The sequence below is a fragment of the Salvelinus alpinus genome, chromosome 9, assembly GCF_045679555.1.
Source record: "Salvelinus alpinus chromosome 9, SLU_Salpinus.1, whole genome shotgun sequence".
NCBI classification, from domain to species: domain Eukaryota; kingdom Metazoa; phylum Chordata; class Actinopteri; order Salmoniformes; family Salmonidae; genus Salvelinus; species Salvelinus alpinus.
In genome coordinates this window covers 19,589,343-19,614,473 of record NC_092094.1, presented here as the reverse complement: position 1 = coordinate 19,614,473, position 25,131 = coordinate 19,589,343, and the positions used below count along the sequence as shown (strand labels likewise).

The 25,131-nt window shown below is 42.7% G+C and overlaps 3 protein-coding genes across 9 annotated transcripts; 1 reads left to right on the top strand and 2 right to left on the bottom strand.

The window, feature by feature from the left end:
• Nucleotides 1-7,756: 7,756 nt before the first annotated feature.
• On the top strand, nucleotides 7,757-14,491 carry LOC139584468 (adenosine deaminase 2-A-like). The gene is made up of 10 exons (XM_071416358.1): nucleotides 7,757-7,896; nucleotides 8,779-9,128; nucleotides 9,456-9,675; nucleotides 11,482-11,692; nucleotides 11,882-12,009; nucleotides 12,192-12,282; nucleotides 12,448-12,556; nucleotides 12,821-12,978; nucleotides 13,327-13,529; nucleotides 13,650-14,491. Exons 2-10 carry the CDS (start codon nucleotides 8,825-8,827, stop codon nucleotides 13,738-13,740), a joined length of 1,515 nt encoding a protein of 504 aa, XP_071272459.1. The 5' UTR covers nucleotides 7,757-7,896; nucleotides 8,779-8,824; the 3' UTR covers nucleotides 13,741-14,491.
• ribc2 (RIB43A domain with coiled-coils 2) lies at nucleotides 14,256-18,326 on the bottom strand. 7 transcript variants are annotated; one of them, XM_071416360.1, is made up of 7 exons: nucleotides 17,745-18,326; nucleotides 16,554-16,635; nucleotides 16,100-16,411; nucleotides 15,884-16,002; nucleotides 15,459-15,686; nucleotides 15,148-15,314; nucleotides 14,256-14,681 (listed from the first exon to the last, which is right to left on the bottom strand). In XM_071416360.1, exons 1-7 carry the CDS (start codon nucleotides 17,859-17,861, stop codon nucleotides 14,603-14,605), a joined length of 1,104 nt encoding a protein of 367 aa, XP_071272461.1. In that variant the 5' UTR covers nucleotides 17,862-18,326; the 3' UTR covers nucleotides 14,256-14,602. The 7 variants fall into 7 exon arrangements, with proteins under 7 accessions (XP_071272461.1, XP_071272460.1, XP_071272465.1 ...); XM_071416359.1 differs by having other exon boundaries at nucleotides 16,100-16,447; nucleotides 17,745-18,238; XM_071416364.1 differs by having other exon boundaries at nucleotides 16,100-16,334; nucleotides 17,745-18,208.
• Nucleotides 18,327-18,503: 177 nt separating this feature from the next.
• LOC139584467 (probable polypeptide N-acetylgalactosaminyltransferase 8) lies at nucleotides 18,504-24,224 on the bottom strand. The gene is made up of 11 exons (XM_071416356.1): nucleotides 23,976-24,224; nucleotides 21,441-21,735; nucleotides 21,030-21,196; nucleotides 20,752-20,938; nucleotides 20,371-20,568; nucleotides 20,143-20,257; nucleotides 19,814-19,999; nucleotides 19,496-19,633; nucleotides 19,266-19,358; nucleotides 18,996-19,163; nucleotides 18,504-18,848 (listed from the first exon to the last, which is right to left on the bottom strand). The coding sequence occupies exons 1-11, from the start codon at nucleotides 24,166-24,168 to the stop codon at nucleotides 18,729-18,731; spliced, it is 1,860 nt and encodes a 619-aa protein (XP_071272457.1). The 5' UTR covers nucleotides 24,169-24,224; the 3' UTR covers nucleotides 18,504-18,728.
• Between the last annotated feature and the right edge of the window lie 907 nt (nucleotides 24,225-25,131).

Here is a 25,131-nt window from a genome sequence, read left to right as displayed (position 1 = left end):
CATGTGACTAACAGAAATTGAATAATGTGTCCCTGAACAAAGGGGGGGCCAAAATCAAAAGTGACAGTCAGTATCTGGTGTGGCCACCAGCTGCATTAAGTACTGCAATGCATCTCCTCATGGACTGCACCAGATTTGCAAGTTCTTGCTGTGAGATGTTACCCCACTCTTCCACCAAGGCACCTGCAAGTTCCAGGACATTTCTGGGGGGAATGGCCCTAGCTCTAACCCTCCGATCCAACAGGTCCCAGGCGTGCTCAATGGGATTGAGATCCAGGCTCTTCGCTGGCCATGGCAGAACACTGACATTCCTGTCTTTCAGGAAATCACACACAGAACGAACAGTATCGCTGGTGGCATTGTCATGCTGGAGGGTCATGTCAGGATGAGCCTGCAGGAAGGGTACCACATGAGGGAGGAGGATGTCTTCCCTGTAACGCAAAGCGTTGAGATTGCCTGCTGTGACACACCGCCCCAGACCATGACGGACCCTCCACCTCCAAATCGATCCCTCTCCAGAGTACAGGCCTCGGTGTAACGCTCATTCCTTCGACGATAAACGCAAATCCGACCATCACGCCTGGTGAGACAAAACCACGACTCGTCAGTGAAGAGCACTTTTTGCCAGTCCTGTCTGGTCCAGCGACGGTGGGTTTGTGCCCATAGGCGGCATTGTTGCCGGTGATATCTGGTGAGGACCTGCCTTACAACAGGCCTTCAAGCCCTTAGTCCAGCCTCTCTCAGCCTATTGCGGACAGTCTGAGCACTGATGGAGGGATTGTGCGTTCCTGGTGTAACTCAGGCAGTTGTTGTTGCCATCCTGTACCTGTCCCGCAGGTGTGATGTTCGCATGTACCGATCCTGTGCAGGTGTTGTTACACGTGGTCTGCCACTGCGAGGATGATCAGCTGTCCGTCCTGTCTCGGCGTCTCACAGTACAGACGTTGCAATTTATTGCCCTGGCCACATCTGCAGTCCTCAGGCATGCTGCAAGGAGGCATAAGGCACATTCACACAGATGAGCAGGGACCCTGGGCATCTTTCTTTTGGTGTTTTTCAGAGTCAGTAGAAAGGCCTCTTTCGTGTCCTAAGTTTTCATAACTGTGGCCTTAATTGCCTACCGTCTGTAAGCTGTTAGTGTCTTAACGACCGTTCCACAGGTACATGTTCATTGATTGTTTATGGCATGGGAAACAGTGTTTAAACCCTTTACAATGAAGACCTGTGATGTTATTTGGATTTTTACAAATTATCTTCGAAGACAGGGTCCTGAAATTAAAAAATATATATATACACACAGCCACAAGCTGATCCAATTGAATAGGTAATCTATGGGGTGGTCTGATTTTGCTGTTGGTTAAAAGTGCTTTTTGGCTGAGCAAAATTTTATCTGGACAATTTTTCATTGGATATTGTTGTTGGTGAAATTTGCATAACCAAAAGTACTGGGCTCAGCTCTGCTTGGATCTCATTTGGCAGCCTAATTTAACCCCTGCTAAGTCACATATGAGAACTGGCATGTGTAGTGTCAGCAGAGATGAAAGAGGAAGCAAGACACTCCAATCTTAAAAAAGAACAAAAACTATTTGAGTAGAGGGAAAGTCCATGAACTAAGTAGACCAAACCCAGCAGCAAAAAAAAAATCTGAACCCTTGACTTTTGTTACTTTACGGCCTTATTCTGATTAAATGGTATTTTCCCCTCAATCTACACAAAATACTCCATAATGACAAAGCAAAAGCAGGTTTTTAGATTTTTTTGCTTATGTATAAATACAAAAAAAACACATTTGCATAAATATTCAGACCCTTTACTCAGTACTTTGAAGCAACTTTGGCAGCGATTACAGCCTTGAGTATTCTTGGGTATGACGCTACAAGCTTTGCACACCTGTATTTGGGGATTTTCTCCCAATTTTCTCTGCAGATCCTTTCAAGCGCTGTCAGGATGGATGGGGACCGTTGCTGCACAGCTATTTTCAGGTCCCCAGAGATGTTTGATCAGGTTCAAGTCCGGGCTCTGGCTGGGCCACTCAAGGACATTCAGAGACTTGTCCCAAAGCCACTTTTGTGCTGTCTTAGCTGTGTGATTAAGGTCGTTGTCCTGCTGGAAGGTGAACCTACGCCCCAGTCTGAGGTCCTGAGCGCTCTGGAGCAGGTTTTCATCAAGGGTCTTTGTACTTTTGCTCCGTTCATCTTTCCTTCGATCCTGACTAGTCTCCCAGTCCTTGCCACTGAAAACATCCCCACAGCATGATGCTGCCACCACCATGCTTCACCGTAGGGATGGTGCCAGGTTTCCTCCAGATGTGAAGCTTGGCTTTTAGGCCAAGAGTTCAATCTTGGTTTCATCAGACAAGAAAATCTTGTTTCTCATGGTCTAAGAGTCCTTTAGGTGACTTTTGGCAAACTACAAGAAGGCTGTCATGTGCCTTTTACTGAGGAGTGGCTTCCGTCTGGCCACTCTACCACAAAGACCTGATTGGTGGAGTGCTGCGGAGATGGTTGTCCTTCTGGAAGGTTCCCCCATCTCCACAGAGGCACTCTGGAGCTCTGTCAGAGTGGGCATCGGGTTCTTCGTCACCTCCCTGACCAAGGCCCTTCTCCCTCGATTGCTCAGTTTGGCCGGGCGGCCAGCTCTAGGAATAGTCTTGGTGGTTCCAAACTTCTCCCATTTAAGAATGATGGAGGCCACTGTATTCTTGGGGACCTTCAATGCTGCAGAAATTGTTTGGTACCCTTCCTCAGATCTGTGCCTCGACACATCTGTCTCGGGACTCTACGGACAATTCCTTCGACCTCAAGGCTTGGTTTTTGCTCTGACGTACTGTCAACTGTGGGACCTTATATAGACAGGTGTGTGCCTTTCCAAATATTGTCCAGTCAATTGAATTTACAACAGGTGGACTCCAAGTTGTAGAAACATCTCAAGGATGATCAATGGAAACTTTTTTTTTTATTATATATACATTTGCAGAAATGTCATTATGGGGTATTGCGTGTAGATTGGTGAGTAAAACAATTAATTGAATCTACTTCAGAATAAGGCTGTAACGTAACAAAATGTGAAAAAGTCAAGGGGTCTGAATAAGTTCTGAATGCACTGTGTATATATGTCAGTGGATAATAATGGCTGGAATGGAGTAAATGGAATGGAATTAAACGTCGTTCCCATGTGGTTGATTCCATTCCATTGATCCCATTCTGTTATCATGAGCCGTCCTCCCCTAGCGAGATAACTGCTACAAGTTATGTTTCGAATTGGTGATGTAATTAGTCTGTCTGTCATTGTTTTATACCTTCTGCTGAAATGCCACGCTCTCTCTCCCCGGGCAACATCCCATTCGCACTGGCACACACCACACAGCACCACAGACATGCACTGAAAGCATAGCCGCCGGAAGTAGTTTGGGGGTGCTGCAATTTCTTTTCTTTGGGGTGTTTCCTGCGCCCCAATATCTGCGCCCCAATATCCGGCGGATATTTTTTTTAAATGTATTTAACCTTTATTTAACTAGACAAGTCAGTTGATAACAAATTCTTATTTACAATGACGGCCTACCCTGGCCAAACCCGGACGACGCTGGGCCAATTATGCACCACCCTACACTCTAAAAATTAGGGGTTCAACAAGGGTTCTTCTAAGAGCCTCAAAGTTCTTCGAAGAACCTTTGGGTTCTTGGCACTGAAAATTCCCCCCAAAAGTTTCTTCCAAGAACCCGAGGTGGGGTTCATCGAGGAACCTCCTTAGTTGATGGGGGTTCTTGCAGGAACCTAACTGCCCAATTGAAACATTTTGATTTGAAAGAACAGCAGGTTGCAGGCACTTAACTGAAAAATGTTAAGATCTCCTCAATTTTAGGTTTGTCCCTTGAATGATCTAAATTGATATTGTTTCATGATAATACCATCGATCTTTTCATATTTGTGCCAATCTTTCTAAAACAGAAAATGGACACATTTCAATGTATACCAATCAACAAAGAGGTAAGAGTATGTTGAAGGCTATATGTATTGCAAGCAGATGACTGAACTGCTCACTTTTGTGTCTGTGTCTGCAGGTATACAGACAAGGAGGCATACAAAGATACAGTTGAAGTCGGAAATTTACATACACCTTAGCCAAATACATTTAAACTTGGTTTTCACAATTCCTGACATTTAATCCTTGTAAAAATGCCCTGTTTTAGGTCAGTTAGATCACTTTATTTTAAGAATGTGAAATGTCAGAATAATAGAAAGAATGATTTATTTCAGCTTTTATTTCTTTCATCACATTCCCAGTGGGTCAGAAGTTTACATACTCTCAATTAGTATTTGGTAGCATTGCCTTAAATTGTTTAACTTGGGTCAAATGTTTCGGGTAGCCTTCCAAAAGCTTCCCACAATAACTTGGGTGAATTTTGGCCCATTCCTCCTGACAGAGCTGGTGTAACTGAGTCAGATTTGTAGGCCTCCTTGCTCGCGCATGCTTTTTCAGTTCTGCCCACACATTTTCTATAGGATTGAGGTCAGGGCTTTGTGGTGGCCACTCCAATACCTTGACTTTGTTGTCCTTAAGCCCTTTTGCCACAACTTTGGAAGTATGCTTGGGGTCATTGTCCAAGCTTTAACTTCCTGACTGATGTCTTGAGATGTTGCTTCAATATATCCACATAATTTTCCAGGCTCATGATGCCATCTATTTTGTGAAGTGCACCAGTCCCTCCTGCAGCAAAGCACCCCCACAACATGATGCTGCCACCTCCGTGCTTCACGGTTGGGATGGTGTTCTTCTGCTTGCAAGCCTCCCCATTTTTCCTCCAAACATAACGATGGTCATTATGGCCAAACAGTTCTATTTTTGTTTCATCAGACCAGAGGACATTTCTCCAAAAGTACGATCTTTGTCCCCATGTGCAGTTGCAAACCGTAGTCTGGATTTTTTATGGCGGTTTTGGAGCGGTGGCTTCTTCCTTGCTGAGCGGCCTTTCATGTAATGTCGATATAGGACTAGTTTTACTGTGGATATAGATACTTTTGTACCTGTTTCCTCCAGCATCTTCACAAGGTCCTTTGCTGTTGTTCTGGGATTGATTTGCACTTTTTGCACCAAAGTACGTTCATCTCTAGGAGACAGAACGTGTCTCCTTCCTGAGCGGTATGACGGCTGCGTGGTCCCATGGTGTTTATACTTGCATACTATTGTTTGTACAGATGAACGTGGTACCTTCAGGCGTTTGGAAATTTGCCACCAAGGATGAACCAGACTTGTGGAGGTCTACAATTTTTTTCTGAGGCCTTGGCTGATTTCTTTTGATATTCCCATGATGTCAAGCAAAGAGGCGCACTGAGTTTGAAGGTAGGCTTTGAAATACATCCACAGTTACACCTCCAATGATGTCAATTATCCTAACAGAAGCTTCTAAAGCCATGACATCATTTTCTGGAATTTTCCAAGCTGTTTAAAGGCACAGTCAACTTAATGTCAGCAGCATACCACCCTGCATACCACTGCTGGCTTGCTTCTGAAGCTAAGCAGGGTTGGTCCTGGTCAGTCCCTGGATGGGAGACCAGATGCTGCTGGAAGTGGTGTTGGAGGGCCAGTAGGAGGCACTCTTTCCTCTGGTCTAAAAAATATCCCCAATGCCCCAGGGCAGTGATTGGGGACACTGCCCTGTGTAGGGTGCCGTCTTTCGGATGGGACGTTAAACGGGTGTCCTGACTCTCTGAGGTCATTAAAGATCCCATGGCACTTATCGTAAGAGTAGGGGTGTTAACCCCGGTGTCCTGGCTAAATTCCCAATCTGGCCCTCAAACCATCATGGTCACCTAATAATCCCCAGTTTACAATTGGCTCATTCATCCCCCTCCTCTCCCCTGTAACTATTCCCCAGGTCGTTGCTGCAAATGAGAACGTGTTCTCAGTCAACTTACCTGGTAAAATAACGGTAAAATAATAAAATAAAAAAACTTCTGACCCACTGGAATTGTGATACAGTGAATTATAAGTGAAATAATCTGTCTGTAAACAATTGTTGGAAAAATGACTTGTGTCATGCACAAAGTAGATGTCCTAACCGACTTGCCAAAACTAGTTTGTTAACAAGAAATTTGTGGAGTGGTTGAAAAAATTTGTTTTAATGACTCCAACCTAAGTGTATGTGAACTTCCGACTTCAACTGTATGTCAATTGCTATTGGTATGTTATGCAGATCACATTTACCATCCTCCTCCCTTACCTCTTCAATGAATATCCCATAGGCCTCTACATTATGGACAAGGTATGTGTATGAAAACCATTATCAAAACAGTTTTTTTCATTCACATTCACCACAAAAATCAAGGTATGAATAGTATTGTGTGCATATTTTGTTAATCATCTGTATAATTAAAAAAAAAATGGATTCACAGACTTCGCCCTCCCAACACCTCTGATGAATATAACAGGAAACCTGTTCGATCACCATGCACTGCAAAATCATTATGGCTATGGATACGGAGAATATCAACACATTAATGTCAACATGCCAAAGGATATACCCATTGGACTTAGGGCTCTGCTCAGAGTTTACCTCATATTTAGATTTTTTTATTCTGCTATGCCACTAAAATCCTAATAAACACTGAGAACTAAAATATTAGGGTTATTGTTATTAATAGGGGAGGGGGGTAGTTAAAAACGTAACCCAGAAAGGTTATTCAAAAGGTTCTTCGAGGATCCATTAAAAGGGGTTCTTTGGAGAACTTACAGGGGTTCCCCCACAGTTTCAATTTGAAGAATCCCTAAACGATACTCCAGGAACCTTTTCTTTTTAGTGTATGGGACTCCCAATCACGGCCGGATGTGGTACAGTCTGGATTCGAACCAGGGACTGTAGTGACGCCTCTTGCACTGAAATGCAGTGCCTTAGCACTGCGTCACTCAGGAGTTATGCACTCAGGAGCTATTCAGTGCATGTCTATGGTGCTGTGTGTGTGCGCCAGTGCGAGTGGGCCGTTGCCCGAGGAGAGAGAACGTGGCATTTCAGCAGCATGTATAAAATAATGACAGACAGACTAACTACATCACCAATTCGAAACATAATTTGTAGCAGTTAGCTCGCTCGTTAACTATAGCTAACTAAGCATTCATTTCGTCGTTGCCTTTCCACCGGCACTGTAAAGTCGAAATAAATCTGCACCCGTTGGAAAGATGCGATTCCCCTCTATTAAACAGTAGCCATGTAATTGCGACATTTGAACTCTTATTTATTTAATGAAGGAATAATTGTATAAAGACAAAAGTATTTGGTTGCAATGTTGAAAAAGCCATGCCTGCACACCCAGGAGGTCTCCAGGTGGAGGGTTGACAACCTGTGACTAAACGTGCGGTTCTATGTGGGGGGCTAAATGCCTTGATCAAGGGCACAACGGCAGAAGGTGGTAGGTCTACATGGGATCAGACACAGCAGCTTTCCAGTGTCAATAAGGCTTACGTTTCAAGTAGGCAATAAAAAATAGTAATGAAAATTTGGTTAAAAGTAATGGAAAATGTTTACAAACCGTTAACAGTGAATAATCAGAAGTCTCTATAGCATAATGTCACTTGTGAATTCGGTGAACATAGTCTAATGGACCGACTTGGAGAACAGGTCCTGCACTTCTTCCATCCCAAGTCAACCACTGGGGGGATATGACGTGTACCACTGTTTTAGGAAGTGAGTAAGAGTAATGCTGCGTTCATGTGATACTCGTTTATCCTGTTAGCAAGTCAGACATTTTCGAGATTCCTATCTCCGACTAATACATGAACGCGGCATTACACTTTCAGGCTACAGAACTGAAAAACAGCAATTGTAACAGTTGTTGTTATAGTATAGAGCAATATAGGAGTACCTATTCATCACTTCACTTTCACGGACAGGTTTGTTCAGTGGTGAGATACTCGTTTTAATAACAATTCATGTTCATAACACTGGCAAAACATGTATGCTATTATCAATGTATTCAGCGTTCAGTGTGAACGTGCAGCTGTTACTTTGTTACACTTTAGAATTGCAGGCTTGAGGCACACACACCACTTTAACGTTTACCAAATGTTACATTGTTGTTAGATACATTGCTGTTACATTGTAGATACACTGAAATCGCCAACGCGTCAAACGTTCGCGTAGCCCTTTAAACTGAACAACATAATAGGCGACCGGCTGAAGCAGGCAATATGTCAGGTTTATAAAAAGTATGTATTCGTTTAAATATCTTGATCATAACTGCAAACTAACAAAAACACTATTAGGCATCAAACGTATTCACAACAAGGAAACTACATAATCCGTGAATCACAAAGCGGGTTTGTTGACACCGACAGCTGGTGGTGGTGCTACTCTCTTTGTCCACGTCCACCATGGTGCACTCAACTAGCCTACTTACAGATAAATACTGCAATTGCGGACAAAACTATATCAAATAAATGAATTGTGCATTTATGTATCAAATTCAGATCTAAATGCAGCCTGTCAGTATGACATCCTGAAGACCCTATCCTCTAAATATACATATTAAATCATATTCATAGAAAATATGGGAAATAGACCTCTTAAGCTATTGGCTGAACTGGACATTTTTTGTTTGTTTCAAGAGAAACTAAATTTCGGAGGAAGCAAGGATAAGAAAGTAATAATGAAGAAGTGGAAAGAGCATTGATTTCTATCCTATGTTCTGTAAACAGGTGCAGTAGGCTTACACTAAAAACCAAGCTCTGTTGAACCTATTTTCCCACTAGATGAGTTTGTCTTATCACGTTTCTTTCTCCTTCAAGCCTATCTATTCAGTGTTGACCAACATTGATTAGCCACACCTTCACCATGTTGCACTGGCCAGAGATCCACCAGGTGGCTATGGTGTCAGTCCTGCTGTGCTGGTTGACCCTGTGCTGGTGCAGCCCTGACCCCAGGCTCAGAGAGTATCTGATGCAGCAGGAGGCCTCCCGGCAGACAGGGGGCAGACTGCTGCTGACAGAGGCAGAGCTGCGGCTCAGTGCACAGCTGCACAAACTGAAGGAGCAGGAGATGAAGAGCTCGGACTTCCCTCCTGCCTTGCACTTCTTCAAGGCAAAGCCACTCATCCAGCGCAGCCTCATCTACAGTCTACTGCAGAGGATGCCCAAAGGTACACCGGATCCCAAATGGACCTGTACCCCTGTCCCCTTTGCATTTGTGATAAACTGAGAGGATACTTGTAAGCAAATATGGCACATATGTAATGTACTTCATTGTAAGCCACACAGCAGTGGAGGCTACTGAGGGGATAATGACTCATAATAATGGCCGGAACGGAGCAAATGTAATGGCATCAAACACCTGGAAACCACGTGTTTGATGTATTTGATACGATTCCGCTCCAGTCATTACCACAAGCCCGTTCTGCCCAATAAAGGTGCCACCAACCTCCTGTGTCACACAGGTTACGATGATCTCCTCCTCTGATCTGTTTTAGGAGCAGCACTTCATGTCCATGACTTCTCCATGGTGGGAGTGGAGTGGCTGGTAAGGAATGTGACGTACCGACCACATTGCTACATGTGCATTACAGAGGACCAGTCAGTTCGGTTACTCTTCTCCTCTGGTCAGCCCAAACCAAAACCTAAGTGCTCTTCTTGGATGCTGCTGGAGACCCTGAGGGCCAAAACAGGCAATACCACTGACCTTGACAATAGGTAGGAAGTAGGAACATATGTCATTATAATACAGTGCATTCGGAAAGTATTCAGACCCCTTGACTTTTTCCACATTTTGTTAGGTTACAGCCTTATTCAGTCTACACACAATACCCCATAATGACAAAGCAAAAACAAGTTACTTTTTGTTGTTGCTAATTTATACAAATAAAATATGACATTTTCAATTACAGCCTTCATCAATTTACACACAATACCCCATAATGACAAAGCAAAAACAGGTTACTTTTTGTTGGTGTTGCTAATTTATACAAATATAATAAATATTACATTTGCATAATTATTCAGACCCTTTACTCAGTACTTTGTTAAAGCACCTTTGGCAGCGATTACAGCCTCGAGTCTTCTTGGGGATGACACTACAAGCTTGGCACACCTGTACTTGGAGAGTTTCTCCCATTCTTCTCTGCAGATCCTCTCAAGCTCTGTCAGGTTGGATGGGGAGCGTTGCTGCACAGCTATTTTCAGGTCTCCAAAGATGTTAGATCGAGTTCAAGTCCGGGCTCTGTCCACTCAAGGACATTCAGAGACTTGTCCTGAAGCCACTCCTGCTTTGTCTTGGCTGTGTGCTTAGGGTTGTTGTCCTGTTGGAAGGTGAACCCCAGTCTGAAGTCCTGTTTTCTTCAAGGATCTCTCTGTACTTTGCTCCGTTCATCTTTCCCTCGATTCTGACAAGTCTCCAAGTCCCTGCCGCTGAAAAACATCCCCACAGCATGATGCAGCCACCACCATGCTTCACCACAGGTAGGTGCCAGGTTTTCTCCAGATGTGGCACTTTACATTCAGGCCAAATAGTTTAATATTGGTTTCATCAGACCAGAGAATCTTGTTTCTCATGGTCTAAGAATCTTTAGGTGCCTTTTGGCAAACTCCAAGCGGGCTGTCATGTGCCTTTTACTGAGGAGTGGCTTCCGTCTGGCCACTGTACCATAAAGGCCTGATTGGTGGAGTGCTGCAGAGATGGTTGTCCTTCTGGAAGGTTCTCCCATCTCCACAGAGCAACTCTAGAGCTGTTAGAGTGACCATCTGGTTCTTGGTTACCTCCCTGACCATGGCCCTTCTACCCCGATTACTCAGTTTGGCCGGGCGGCCAGCTCTAGGAAGAGTCTTGGTGGTTCCAAACTTCTCCCATTTAAGAATGATGGAGGCCACTGTTTTCTTGGGGCCTTCAATGCAGCAGAAATGTACCCTTCCCAAGATCTGTGCCTTGATACAATCCCTTTTCGGCATTCTACGGACAATTCCTTCGACCTCATGACTTGGTTTTCACTCTGACATGCACTGTCAACTGTGGGACCTTATATAGACAGTTGTGTGCCTTTTCAAATCATGTCAAACCAATTGAATTTACCACAGGTGGACTCCAATCAAGTTGTAGAAACATCTCAAGGATGATCAATGGAAACAGGATGCACCTGAGTTAAATTTCGAGTCTCATTGCAAAGGGTCTGAATACTTATGTAAATAAGGTATTTCTGTTTTCTATTATTAATAATTTGTGCAAAAAAGGAGGATTTTTTATATTTTTTATCCATTTTAGAATAAGGCTGTAGTAACAAAATGTGGAAAAAGTGAAGGGGTCTGAATACTTTCTGAAGGCAATGTATGTCAAATGACATGTGTATGTCAATAAATGTCATTATATATTATGTCATTTATATGTCATGGTCATACATCACACAAGTATCTCCCTGGGGGAATAAAGACAAAATTAGATGTTCTATTTGACTCATCTCTTTCAAATTGTATGCACTCTCCAACAACCTGGTTGTTTAATCTGTGCAGCCTCATACGCAACCTCACACTCTTCACTGAGGACCCAGAGGCTGCCTATCCCAGCCAAGATGTCGTTTGGAAAAGGTTTGAGCAGGCGTTCACTTCGGCTTGGGGACTAGTCACCTACGCTCCTGTGTTCAAGGACTATTACTATGAGGGCCTGAGGCAGTTCTACATGGATAGTATCATGTATCTGGAGCTGAGGGCTTTGCTTCCAGAGGTAAACAACACATACAGATACATGTTTATTGTTCCAACCGTGTTATGAGTTCAGTTGTGTGATTAAGTTGTTAAGATGATTCCATACACAATAGTTTGAATTGACCAGTCATTTTCAAGGTGTAACCAGGATGTATTGTCTATACATAAGAGGTTGTATAATTCTTACATGTTTGTTACTGATACACAGACATACGAGCTGGATGGGAGCACACATGACAGTGCCTGGGGCCTCAAGACCTATCAGGACGTGACCAGGCAGTTTGTGTCAGAGCACCCAGACTTCCTGGGAGCTCGTGTCATCTTCACTGTGCACAGGTGACTATGCAGGAGATGCACATGATCAGTGCAAAGATGGAATTAGAATCATGGGCCCTCTAACAGTTGTACAAGGATTAGTTTATTTAAAAACTATACAGAGTTAAAGTAAGAATGAGAAGAACAAAACACGTCATATTAATGTTGAGATTGAATGTACTTTGGGAATCTGTTTGTCTAAGGCGGCTGAATGCGTCAATGGCATGGAAGGCAGTGGAGGAGGCTATGAACCTACAGAAAGCCTTTCCAGAGATAATGGCTGGATTTGACCTAGTAGGTAGATCCTTAGTCACAAGACTCCTTAAAACTGTTTCTCTCAGGAAATTACCTAAAGTTGATATGGACTTGATTTATTTATTACTAGATAGGTTTATTAAAAAATAGGTATAGGCTGTGCAGGGTGATGTTGACATGTCTGATGTTCTCATCCGGTACTAGGTGGGTCGGGAAGATAGTGGAAGACCCCTCTGGTACTTCAAGGAGGCCTTGTCTCTACCAGGCGAGAGAGGAGTCAACCTTCCATTCTTCTTCCACGCAGGAGAGACTGGTGAGCACATGAACCCTTCCACCTTATCTGGAGTGTTCATATTTAGTCTATACTCATGGAATGGGCCTATGATTTCTTAATCTGGCTCTGGTTAGGGGCCCGGATAGCACTAACTCTGATGGAATAAGACTTTATAGCCAATACTCCCTATTTTGTGTTGTTGAGAATGAAGCTTGTACAGTATAGATAAGTGTTTACTACAATCTACATTGATTGACTGTCATTTGCAGATGACAATCTACATTGATTGACTGTCATTTGCAGATGAAGAGGGCACTGATGTGGATGGGAACCTACTGGATGCTTTACTGTTCAACACGTCTCGCATCGGCCATGGCTTTGCCCTGCTGCGCCACCCCGTGGCCAAGGCCCTCTCTAGGAAGAAAGGGGTGGCTGTAGAGGTGTGCCCCATCTCCAACCAGGTAGGGCATTATCACTGTCACCACACTCACATGTTGATGAACGATTAAGACGGCTGCCCATCCACAGATCGAGGTAAAGGGTACATTGTATCTGCATCTTCATTGAAACTCTTCATTTTGGGGCTCCTGAGTGGCGCAGCGGTCTAAGGTACTGCATCTTAGTGCTAGAGGCGTCACTACAGATCCTGTCTCGATCACAACCGGCAGTGATTGGGAGTCCCATAGGGCGGCGCACAATTGGCCCAGCGTCGTCCTGGTTGGGGTATGCCTTCATTGTAAACAAGAATTTCTTCTTAACTGACTTGCATAGTTAAAGGTAAAATATAATAATTTACATTTTTTCTCCAGGTACTGAAACTGGTCTCAGACCTGCGGAATCACCCAGCTGCTGTTCTGATGTCAGAGGGCCATCCCCTGGTGATCAGTTCAGACGACCCTGCCATGTTTGGAGCTTCTGGCCTCTCCCATGATTTTTACGAGGCATTTGTGGGTTTAGGTGGAATGAACTCTCACATAGGAACTCTCAAGGAACTGGCCATGAACTCCATCAGGTGAGGCCAAGCTAGCAGGTCCAGGCACCGTGGAATAACCTGGACTAGTTTAGCTACTTGCAACCGTTTATGGCATTGTACGGTAGGGTAAGGATTCTGACTTTCAATTTTATGTTCCAGGTACAGCTCTCTGTCGCCACAGCTGAAGGAGAAAGCATTGGATTTGTGGCAGAGAAAATGGGACAAGTTTGTCTCAGAGAACTCACAATAGAGTCCTGTTGGGGCAGAGGAGTGGTCATTCGGACACTGACAGTGGGATCACCCCAGTCTGTGAGCCTGTTGCTTGTGCCCCATAGGAAGGGAATGAGATTTGGCATGCTGGTACCAAATGGACACACAATTGGAAATGTTGTTCAAAATTCAGACAAGGGATGTAGGTGTTATTGAAACATAATTTTTGGTCTTTTTCTTTGCCTAAGAAGCTGTAGACATTTTGGCAAATTAGGGTTGAGAAGGAAAAAGAGAACAAGTTCATATCGCCCTCACATGGATAGGGTGTGTATAACACTCCTGTAAGAAATCAAATCAGGAGACCACACTGCTGTCAACTCCTACAAAATGGAGGCCCCTGACAGAAGTTGAGTTCACTAGTCAAGGAGTCATGAAGGAAGCTGTTTTTTCACACAAAGGCATTTGATCATTATTATTTCAGTTGCAGAGAATTGTATTTGCACTGTAATTGTGAATTCAATGGTAATAGAGCACTGAGAAAAGGCTTACACTGAATGAACTGACCAGCTAGTCTGATTTCTTTAATAGCATTTTATGCTGGTAATGTGCATTTGTTTTGTACAGATTTAATTCATTATACAGATACTCTTATTTTAACAAGGGACACGTTATGACAAATGCATGCAGAACAGTAGGCAATGCCTTATTCATAGACACACTTTTCTATGAAGACTTCTGATTGTATTTTTTTTGTTGTGAAATAGTTTTGAATTAAGGGAAGGAAAACATCAGAATTGTTCATTTTTCCTTTGTTACAAATCATTTATCTAAATGATCACTTTTTAATACAAGAAACATTTCTCTATAATAGTCTAATAATGCATGGCAGAGTAAGGCATCCTTTATCGACTGCTGGTGTTGAACTGGGAGAAGTAACTGTCATCTGGGATGTTAGTGTACACCTTCTCCAAATACTTTTTCCTGAAGAGAAGAATGCATTGGTCTATAACTGATATCAAGAACAAAACTGTAGGCATTTGATATGTCGTCTATGCAGTGCTATGGGCAGGTCAACAAGCTCTAGGGCTGGATTCAATCCGGATCACGGTAAATATTGCATATGTCTGCTCAATCGCAAATTACCTTTACATTTTAACGCTGAATGAAGTCTGTGGACTAGGGAACATTGTCTTTGAAATTTCAATCGAACGATAACGCGGATCTTCCGCAAAACGAATTGAATTGAGCTCCTAGTTGATAATTTGTGTGTCCATTAACTGTGTTGATCAGTTTCTTCTGCACAATTTAATTATTTCTGAGCACAGAAGTGTTAAAGAAAATATTTTCAAAAGAATGTGTGACAAACAATGATGCTGTACGGTAATGAAGCGAAAAGTATACAGCTGCGTCCATGTGTCTGAACCTTAACATATGGAAAGTGTCTTACTGTTCATGGTGGGCCTCAGCCAGCTGTGCGTTGGTGTTATCCTGGGTGCGACGGAGCTGCTTGTTGATGCGGGCCTGCTGTCTCTCCATTAGTAGGGCGGTTCGAGCCGAGGCCACACGGAACCGGTCCTGCTGGAGCTCCTCCTGCTGCTGCTCAGCCTGAATTCTCTGCACAACCAAACATGAAGAGAAGGTTAACACTATTTGTGGGTGTTGCGATCTACGCTCGCTTTTTGTCCTCTTTCAGAAGATGGAGCGTGCAACATACTGCAATGAAAACATCTCTGCTCAAAGTAAACAATGTAGATGTACCCTCTTCTCATCTATCTGTTGCTGCTGGCAGTTGATGATGTGCCGCAGCTGCTCGTCTGTGAGGCCCTTGTAGCTGTCGGGCCTGAGGCGGGGCAGACCTGGCACACTGATGCCTTGCTCATGGCTCTCACGCAGCAGCTCCCCCTGCAGCTGGTTCAGGATGTCTGTCCTGTTGTCCTCCTCCTGCTGCTGCCACTCCTTCCACCACTTCTCTGCATTCTCTGCTGCCTGGGAACAGACAGACAAAATATGACACAGTTGACATGTTGACAGAATTACATTCTGTTCTCCCATATACAAATCACAGGAATCACACCACGCATGGTTAGATTCAGTGCCAGATAGTACTATCAATCCTAATGACTTACCTTTGCCAGTTTGACAACCACAACTGGTTAAGCACCAGGTAAAGTATAATGACTCACCTTTGTCAGATTGAAATTCTTTGTAGCGAGGGCTACGGTTCTCCTCCTCTCCTCCTCAATTTTTTGGAGCTGGAGAGCTTTGTTGTCCAGGTCCACTCTGTCCTGGTCATACTGCTGCTCTGCAAGGGTGAGGCAGGGACAGAGATTGTTTTGAGAGGAGGCAGTGAGTGTATCAGTGTCTAGCATCAGGACAGGTTGTGTTGGGTTGTAGCCTACCTTCCTGTCTCTGCTGGTGTCGCGCTGTGGCCAGCTCATGCTGCTGCTGGACGGACCACTCTCTGAGCTGCTCCTGCTGCTTCTTCAGCCTCCCCTGGCTGTCTGGGTCCTCACCCACCAGCCCCGGCAGCATCTGGATCCCCTCCTGACCTCTAATTTTGTCTGGGTTGCTCAAGTCATACTCTCGCCGACTCCACCGCGGCTGGAAGTTCAATCGGAAGTCCTCTATGCCTCCCTGCAGCAGACGCTCATCCTTAAGTTGGCATTGATCAAGTAGACAAGCGGCCTTGTCGTTGCGCACTGCATCTGCAGCTAGAGGGCATGCATTCCAGCGACATATGACACTAGCTAACAGATTGGATCAATAAAACCTTAGTTGCATTGAAGCTTACTGTATGTATGGAAGCTTATATAGAGCTGTCAGGACTCCCATTCTGTATTTTATTGCACTTACCATATGCTTTAAGTGACTCTGCCTCTGCCTGTTCTTTTTTCTTTCTTTCATTCACTTGGGAATCAAGAGCCTCTTTATCTATCTGTGAGGAACAGAAAAGTGTGACAAACATGTCTTCACAACTGAATTAACATGAGTGTTGTGATGTCACAGCCGGTTACAGTTGCAACACAGATTATCCATTATATTGACCAGACCAGATACTTAAGTGGTCGCTATAACAATGAAAATAAGTCTTCAAAAATGGAAGGCAGTCAGGTGGTGCCATTCTAGCCAATGAGAGGGCAGATACGTGGGTGAACAACAGGAACAACTCTGATATAGAGCAGTGTTGCCAACTTAGTGACTTTGTCGCTATATTTAGCGAGTATTCACACCCCTCTAGCGACACATTTTCAAAAAAGCAACTAGCGACAAATCTAGCGTTATTGGAGACTCTGACGTGAAAGCACGTATTGTTCTTACTCTTCTCAACGAGCAGCGGGTGCTGCCGTGGGCCCCACCCCAGTCCCAAAGCACTCACAGGCAGCCCAGTCCTCACAAAGCAGTCCCTCCCAGCTGCAGTCAGAGCAGGAGATGTTCACCCCTCCGCGTCCAGACTGCAAATGAATCGCGCATGCGGGAAGCCGCCGCTGGCTGATCCCACCCTGGCTTACATTCAGGGCGGGATGTAAATGTAAAAAAAAACAACTAAAAAACAAACTAAAAATACTAAGTAACTCTGTCAGAGTGTCTCTTTTGGGTCACTTTTGCCGGTCCCAAGCCTGGATAAAGGAGGGTTGGAATTGTGACATAAAAAAAAAAGAATCGACAGAAGAAAGTTCATTTGTAGTTTTTTACTCACTTTCTCTCCCACTACGTTATTCCTCTCTCCTACAGAGTCCATCACAATTACATGCACATGGCCAATTATGCAAATTGTGATGACGTCATTTAGCGACTTCTAGGACAGCCAACTTTCCTTACTGAGGAGTTGGCAACACTGATAGTTCTCAAAGTTGCCGGGATGTCACGTGTCCTACGTATCAGTACACTCGTAAAAACCTACAGTAGATCAAATAAGCCTCACGTAGCAAATAAGCCATTACATTTTTTGTTGACCAAATTCGACATTCATATGACCATACAAAAACTCATAGCTTGGTGAGCGAAAAAACTAAACGCCAATCGCTGGAAAAGACAGAAACTTACCCCAATCGTTCTAACTTTAGCATTGAAAATCCTATCTTGACGTTGCATCTCTCGATTACGCCTCCTCTCCAAACTAGCCGTAGCAATGCGGTCCGAAAGTAATTCAGCATTGTACATTTTCCAATCTTCCCTTAGTCTCGCTGTGGTGAGAATCAAATGACCAGGGCTAGAATGCCCTCTGCAAACATATCCGTTGCTAAGCTACCCGACATTCGGATACCTATGCTGCTGTTCACAACCAAGTGGGAGTGGTAATTACCAGCTGAATGCATTCAAGTGCATTGAACTCGTTGAAAAAATCCGATTGGCTAATGGCCAACAAGCTGTGTCTGTCAACCATGAACTAAACGTGCAGCTATCATGTTTGGGAACAAATTATAGTAAACAAAATATTAACACAGCTTTTTATAAAGAATGTTTTGTTTAACTGCCGAACATGCTGTTAGAGGTAATTTCCTAAGAAGGTGAGGTCAGCATGTGGGCGAAGTCGGAGCCCAGGGACAATAGACTAGTTTCCCACTAGTAATTACCAGTTAGAGGGGCGTTCAAGTGGATGTTTCACAGGCTAGTTGCTCACAGGTTAATTGCTCATGGAAGTCGCTCTGGATATAAGCGTCTGCTAAAGGGACTAAAATGTATATGGTAAATACCATCTTCCCTCTTGGTTATGAACATAGCATTTTATATATATATATATCCCTCTTCTGTCTCAGCATGCATGGATCAGTCTTGCAGACAGACATTTTGACTACAACAATATTTTTTTTTACAACTCATTTTATTTATGGAAATCCAAATCAAGGACAGAAAGGCACATTTCCCTTTCAACAAAATTAAGTAAGCACTGTTATATCAATGCATAGGCAAATGCCACATTTAGGTTAGTAGTCGAAAGTGACCCATAGAACAGAATAGCAAACATTAAAAAAACATAAAATGTGGTTTAGTCTAGAGGAAAACATGAATTTCCTTTATGCTGGTCCATTAGAAGGGCTTGATGATGTTTTGGATTTCCCATTTCTGGCCAGTGCATTTCTGGACCACAAGTTTCTGTTTTTGTATTTCTAAACATCTTTTTGTTTGTCTGTTCTTGAGTTCCTTGCCCTGGAAAAATATACATATTTTAATGCTTTTAAACAGTGGACCGCTTTGGCAAAAAGGAAATAATTTAGGGGTGCATACAGTATAGGAAAGAACTGCCTATATACATATTAGGAGTGTATTGAGTTCAGTGTCAACTGTGATATGCACCTGCGTGAAGTCCCAGTGAATGCCCATGCCCTTCTGCACAGCCTCGTTACAGTCGTACAGATCAGGAAAAGTGTCTTCCCCACTGTCAGCCAAACACCTGTTGTCATTGTACTTGTGGGACTTTAGGCCACCAATGTAAAGCTCCCCATTACTGCGGTAGTATGTGTGCTGAACGATCAAACAAATAAAGATAGGGCATTAGATTTTTCCTTGAATACAGAGCAAAGTTAATTAACTGCAACAGTAAGAGACAGTATTGTAAGGAGTTACCTGTGGGCCATAGTTGAAGCAGTCGAAGGCTATGGGTGTATGACCAGGAAAAAGTCCTTGATCTATACATATGTTTGCATCCAAGTTCTTCATCTACAAGTAAGAGGGTCAAATATTAAGCAAGGGATGACATACTTTATCAAACATGTGGATAAATAGACAGGCATTCAAACCTTCAATTCAGAAACTAAAGTTTAAAACCACACACAAAAGTACTGTAAAAAACATACCCCTCCATAGGCCAGTATATTGTCCCATGTGTCCAACTGAGGATAAACGTTGTCCAGGTACCACTTGAAGGGCTTACATTTCAGCTTTTCTCTGAGCTTCTTTCTCTCTGACACATCCCCGATATCTATTCCATGATCCTATTGTTGAGAGTGTGATTATGGATTATTTGTTGTATCCCGCAAAACTCTTGTATTATCAACATATCAAACTATGTAATAAATCAAAAGCTTGCAAAACTTCCAATGGTTTTATGAGTCTCATGAAGGTAGAATTCATGGGTTCAAAAAATATATGGGTACGTTATCATAAGCTCATACCTTAATTGGAATGTTCCAGGCAATATTGACATTATGTTTGTACTCATCCATCCAGATCTCTGCTGCCCTCAGTGCATTCCTCTTCATGGACATGCTCAGGTCAGGTGCGTAAGGCTTGTGGTTCCTCTCAATGTGGGCGATCTTAGAACAAGGCACTACCTCTATGCTTCCTCCACACAGCCACACCTGAAGCATTTACATTATTTGTGGAGGACATTGCCAATTATACTATTTAATGACCACAGAAAACAATGTTATCAAAAATATCAGATGTTCACAGAATCTGGTAAAAAAAAAAAAGAATGGTGCATAATATTGTTGCTTCTCACCCGCACACCTAGCTCGACATTTTCCCCTCCATACACTTTCATTCCACCATCTAGGGCACCGATTTCACCCAGGAATTTCCTGTCCACCACCATGATTCCCATGACAGAGGGACTCCTGATGACAGAGGCAAAGCGTTAAAATAAACACTATACTCGCTGTCACACCCCCACAACCACAAAGATGTGGGTTTGACAGTATGAGTGATTCCATTTGCCTGCTCAACTTACTTTCCTGGCAGTGACGTGTCGTTGAGATGGTACCACTCCGGCCTGAAGGACTCATACATACACCATAGAGCCCAGTCAAAAGCATGGGCCGCTGGGACGTAATGGACAACATCCAGGTCATAGTAATTCACCCTGTCAAACACAGGGGAGACCACCACTGTCCGGTCTGCCTTGATACGAGTCAACAGAGGCTCCGCCCTGCAAGCACAGACAGCAGAGTCATGGAAAACAACACACTGGCCCTGTTCCTATAGTTAAAGACTTGGCTGAACTGTTCAAGGTGAGGGACAAGTTACACAGATATTTAACTTGATGTGCGATATGGCAACTACTGGCACAGTAGTTATTTCAGAGACACTGTACATTCCTAAATACTCTTACCACTCCTTGTGGACCTCAATGTGAGCGTCTAGAATGGCAACCACATCCGCAGTAGCAGCTCTCCACCCAGAGATGCGAGCTTGAGTTAAACCCAGTGATTCAACATGTCTCACTCTGACCATGCGAAACAAAGGATTCTGCGCCTCAATGGATTTGATATAGACATCCAGGTCCCCCTTCAGATCATCTGATTGGGTAAAAATAAAAATAAATTAAAAAAAGGGTAGGAAATTAATATTATCATACAAAAGCTGTCAGTATAGTTTGGGGAGACGTACCATTGGAGCTGTGGTCATCCACCAGAATGATTTCTCTCAGCAGGTGTTCAGGGGTTCGGTTGATGATGCTGCAGATTGCCCTCTTAATGACAGACAGAGCCTCGTCCAGGTAGATCAATACCACAGCAATACTAGGAAGGTCCTTGGGGTATTTCTTCTGCAAACATCTGTTGAAGGAAACTAAACATCAGTTACACTCCTCTCATAGGTATATTAAAAAGGGATACATCAGGATTTTGGCAATGAAACCCTTGATCTACTTCCCCAGAGTCAGATGAACTCATGGACACCATTTATGTTTCTGCATCCAGTAATCATTACGTGCATGAAAGAAGGAATGTAACAGACGAGTGAGGGAGAAACCTTTAAAGGGTGAGGGGAAAAAACGGCGTCAGAGAATCGTTACTTTACTTGGATTCACGTGTCTCTGGTAGCTCTCGGTTGAGAGGTAGACGATCGCTGAGGAAAACATTGTAGCCATATTTCTCAAACAAAGCCTGTGCCTCCTCCTGATCCTCATCCGATAGATTCTCTCCCCAGCCCTGAAACAATGGAGATTGCTGGGGCTTGAGCTTCTGTTCATCTTGTCCTCTCTGAGATTTGACCGGAGCTGCCACAACTTTCTGGTCTTTAAATCTCCCTCTCTCATCCATAAGCATTTTCTGAATGGCATCCTGCTTTTGTTCAAAGTTTTTGAACAAATCGTCTGAGATAAATAAAATAAAGTGTCGGTGGTTTTATCCCAATTTAACACAGAAATAGCTCTTACATTTGAATTGTGAAAAATAAAAGTTGTCAGAATATCTTCTTCATTCACATATTTAATCTGCCAGTGCTTAACAGATAATAGCATAGTCTTCCAATCAATGCATATTAAAAGCAGTCACACGTATAAGTGAAATAGACATGTAAATTAATAACAAAGTCAGCGACACTTTAATAACTCATGAATATGTATTCATAAATAATTGAACTATGAATAAATAAGTATGTCATTATTTATATAAAACGTTTTGTGGTATATTTTGCCCTATGAGTTCGGTCAGTAGAATTTTATTCAAAATGTTTCACAACTGTAATAGCCGCCAAAGGTTTACAGCCGTGTTAAGTATTAACTCTGGGGTGTAAAGACTTACGCAAGCAACACATATTTTTTGAACATTTTCTATAATTTTGAAAATGCAGAGTAGGTTGTGTAGATCTTTAGGGGGGGGGGGGAATTAATATAATCCCTTTAGATTTCATTTTAAAGCAGCAAAATGTGAAGACTGTGCAAGGCGTACTTAGACTTTCACTATAACGACTGGAACTCTGACCAGACATCCTCATAGGCCTACCTATGGTATTTGTAAATATTCGTGCCCATAGGCGACGTTGTTGCCGGTGATGTCTGGTGAGGACCTGCCTACAACAGGCCTACAAGTCCTCAATCCAGCCTCTCTCAGCCTATTGCGGACAGTCTGAGCACTGATGGAGGGATTGTGCATTCCTGATGTAACTCGGGCAGTTGTTGTTGCCATCCTGTACCTGTCCCGCAGGTGTGAGTTTCAGATGTACGGATCCTGTGCAGGTGTTGTTACACGTGGTCGGTAACTGCGAGGACTATCAGCTGTCTGTCCTGTCTCACAGTAGGACATTGCAATTTATTGCCCTGGCCACATCTGCAGTCCTCATGCCTCCTTACAGCATGCCTAAGGCACATTCATGCAGATGAGCAGGGACCTCGGGCATCTTTCTTTTGGTGTTTTTCCAGAGTCAGTAGAAAGGCATCTTTAGTGTCCTAAATTTTCATAACTGGGACCTTAATTGCCTACGTCTGTAAGATGTTAGTGTTTTAAGACCGTTCCACAGGTGCATGTTCATTAATTGTTTATGGTTCATTGAACAAGCATGGGAAACAGTGTTTAAACCCTTTACAATGAAGATCTGTTTAGTTATTTGGATTTTTACGAATTATCTTTGAAAGACAGGGTCCTGAAAAAGGGATATTTCTTTTTTTGCTGAGTTTATAAGCCCATTGGTCTCTCTCAGGACCGCAATTGGCAATTACAACCAATAAGCTGGTTCTATGACGTAAAAGTCAATTTCCACATCCATTGTTACATTAGCAAATTCTAGTTAATCAGACAGTCATTACATTTCATCACCATTTATAAATAGACTCCAAAGCCTGGCGTGCAGGCCACGTATCTTATTTCTATGCGCACTCCTATTACGCACAACCAGAATGACAGACCTATGACACAACGCGGGAAATATGAACAAAGGAAAACATTAATTGAATGAAATAAATAGCACTTCCATCTCGTGAATGTTGCCATGAATCTGTGCACCGGAACAACGATTCACTCTTGAGTAGAGACAACGGTAAATGACCGCATGTTTTGTGGAACAGAAAGCCAACGGAAATACCTTTCAAAACAAACATTTCTTCGACACTTGATTAGGCGTAGGCACAGTAAATTATGATACTTGTAAAACAGCAATATATACATTTTGTAGAAGCATTTACTACCTATAGCCTTTGGGGAAACAAATAAACAATGCGTTTTCGTGACGAGAGTTTCCTAACTATTATTTAATAAAGAGCAAGCGACACAAGAAACAGATTTAGGGTGCGTTCGTAAATTCACTCTGGCCATCTACTCCAATTTTAGAGCACGCTCGTCAGTGCCAGAGCGCAGAATAACTGATGCATTTACAAACCCACCCCGTCTCAATGTGGAACTAAAGAATTTAGCGCACAAAACGTGTAAGCCTATGCGTCCGCACAGCAGTGTTCTAGAATATAAGTAAAGACATGTCATGTGTTCCCTATAAAGTGTAACCAAATGTTGTTACAAAAAAAAAACGTACATGTAGCCTATGATTTTCCTATGAGTTTATACGTTATCCAAAAGGCACATCATGAATTGAATCAACATTCAAGAAAGTTGACTTACTCACAGACTTTGTTGATGTTGCTTTCCAAGTCAGAAAATCTTCTATCAATGTCAATAGTTTGAGCCTCAGTAGGCCTCTCATCTGTCTTTTTGTCGGTTTCATTCCTCAAAATCAATGATATATAGCTGAGGAATAAAATACATCCTAAAACTAATAGACGCTTCACCCACATAGACCTCATATATATTATTTGCATGATTCCGTTTTTAATGGCATAGTCAAGTGTCAAAGCAACAGAACCGGTGTGATGATAACTCGAGACGTTGGTATTATTAAGACAATACAAGCATTTATTTCAAAGAGCGCTCCGTAAGCCACGCCCCAGTGGGCAGAGCTAGGCATGTTGCACTGGACACGTTTTAATTCTGCAGAGTCTAAGACGTTGGGAGTGGAGCTGACATATTTATTTATCTATTTGATTTGGAATTTTAGGACCCCTTCAGGTATATACATATATATAGATAAAATATTGATTTTGGCGCATAGAAACACAAAAAGGACAGTAAAAAAATGTATCATAAGAAACAAGGTTTTGAAGCGTCTGTCCTAAATCTAAGAGATATATATTTCCTTTTTATATATAATTTAAAAAAACATATATATATATTAGTTATGCTAATATAGTTGAGACCAGTATATTGCAGTTAATTTCGTATTTGACTAAATAAGTCAAATATATTTTGAGTAGTAAATTGGGAATCAACTTGTCCCAGACAGTTCGCAACAGAACATACTATTTATTGGGATCATCTGGTTGAGCTTGTTGACAAAACAGACCATGTTATGCCTTTTCACACTGAGATTTAATTGTCAAAGTTCTGCGGTGAGTCTGTGTAAACTATGCGATTATATTGGAGACAGGTTTACATCAGTGAATGCCATCTATTAATTTACTGTTATAGTATGTCTAAGTAACAGCCATATAGCAGCCAGGGAAACTTTATGTTCTCACTTTATAATAGAATATTCAGATTTTTCTGCCTGACTGTGGCGCACTTTACCTTAATTGTTAGGATTTTCTTGTGATCACAACAAAACTACTTATTTTGCTCAAATAGAGATAGAATAAACGTGTGTTTTATTTGAAGAGATGGGCCTGGTTGTGAATAGAACATTTTTCTGCCTGAGTGTGGCGCTGTTTACCGCAATTTTCTGTATT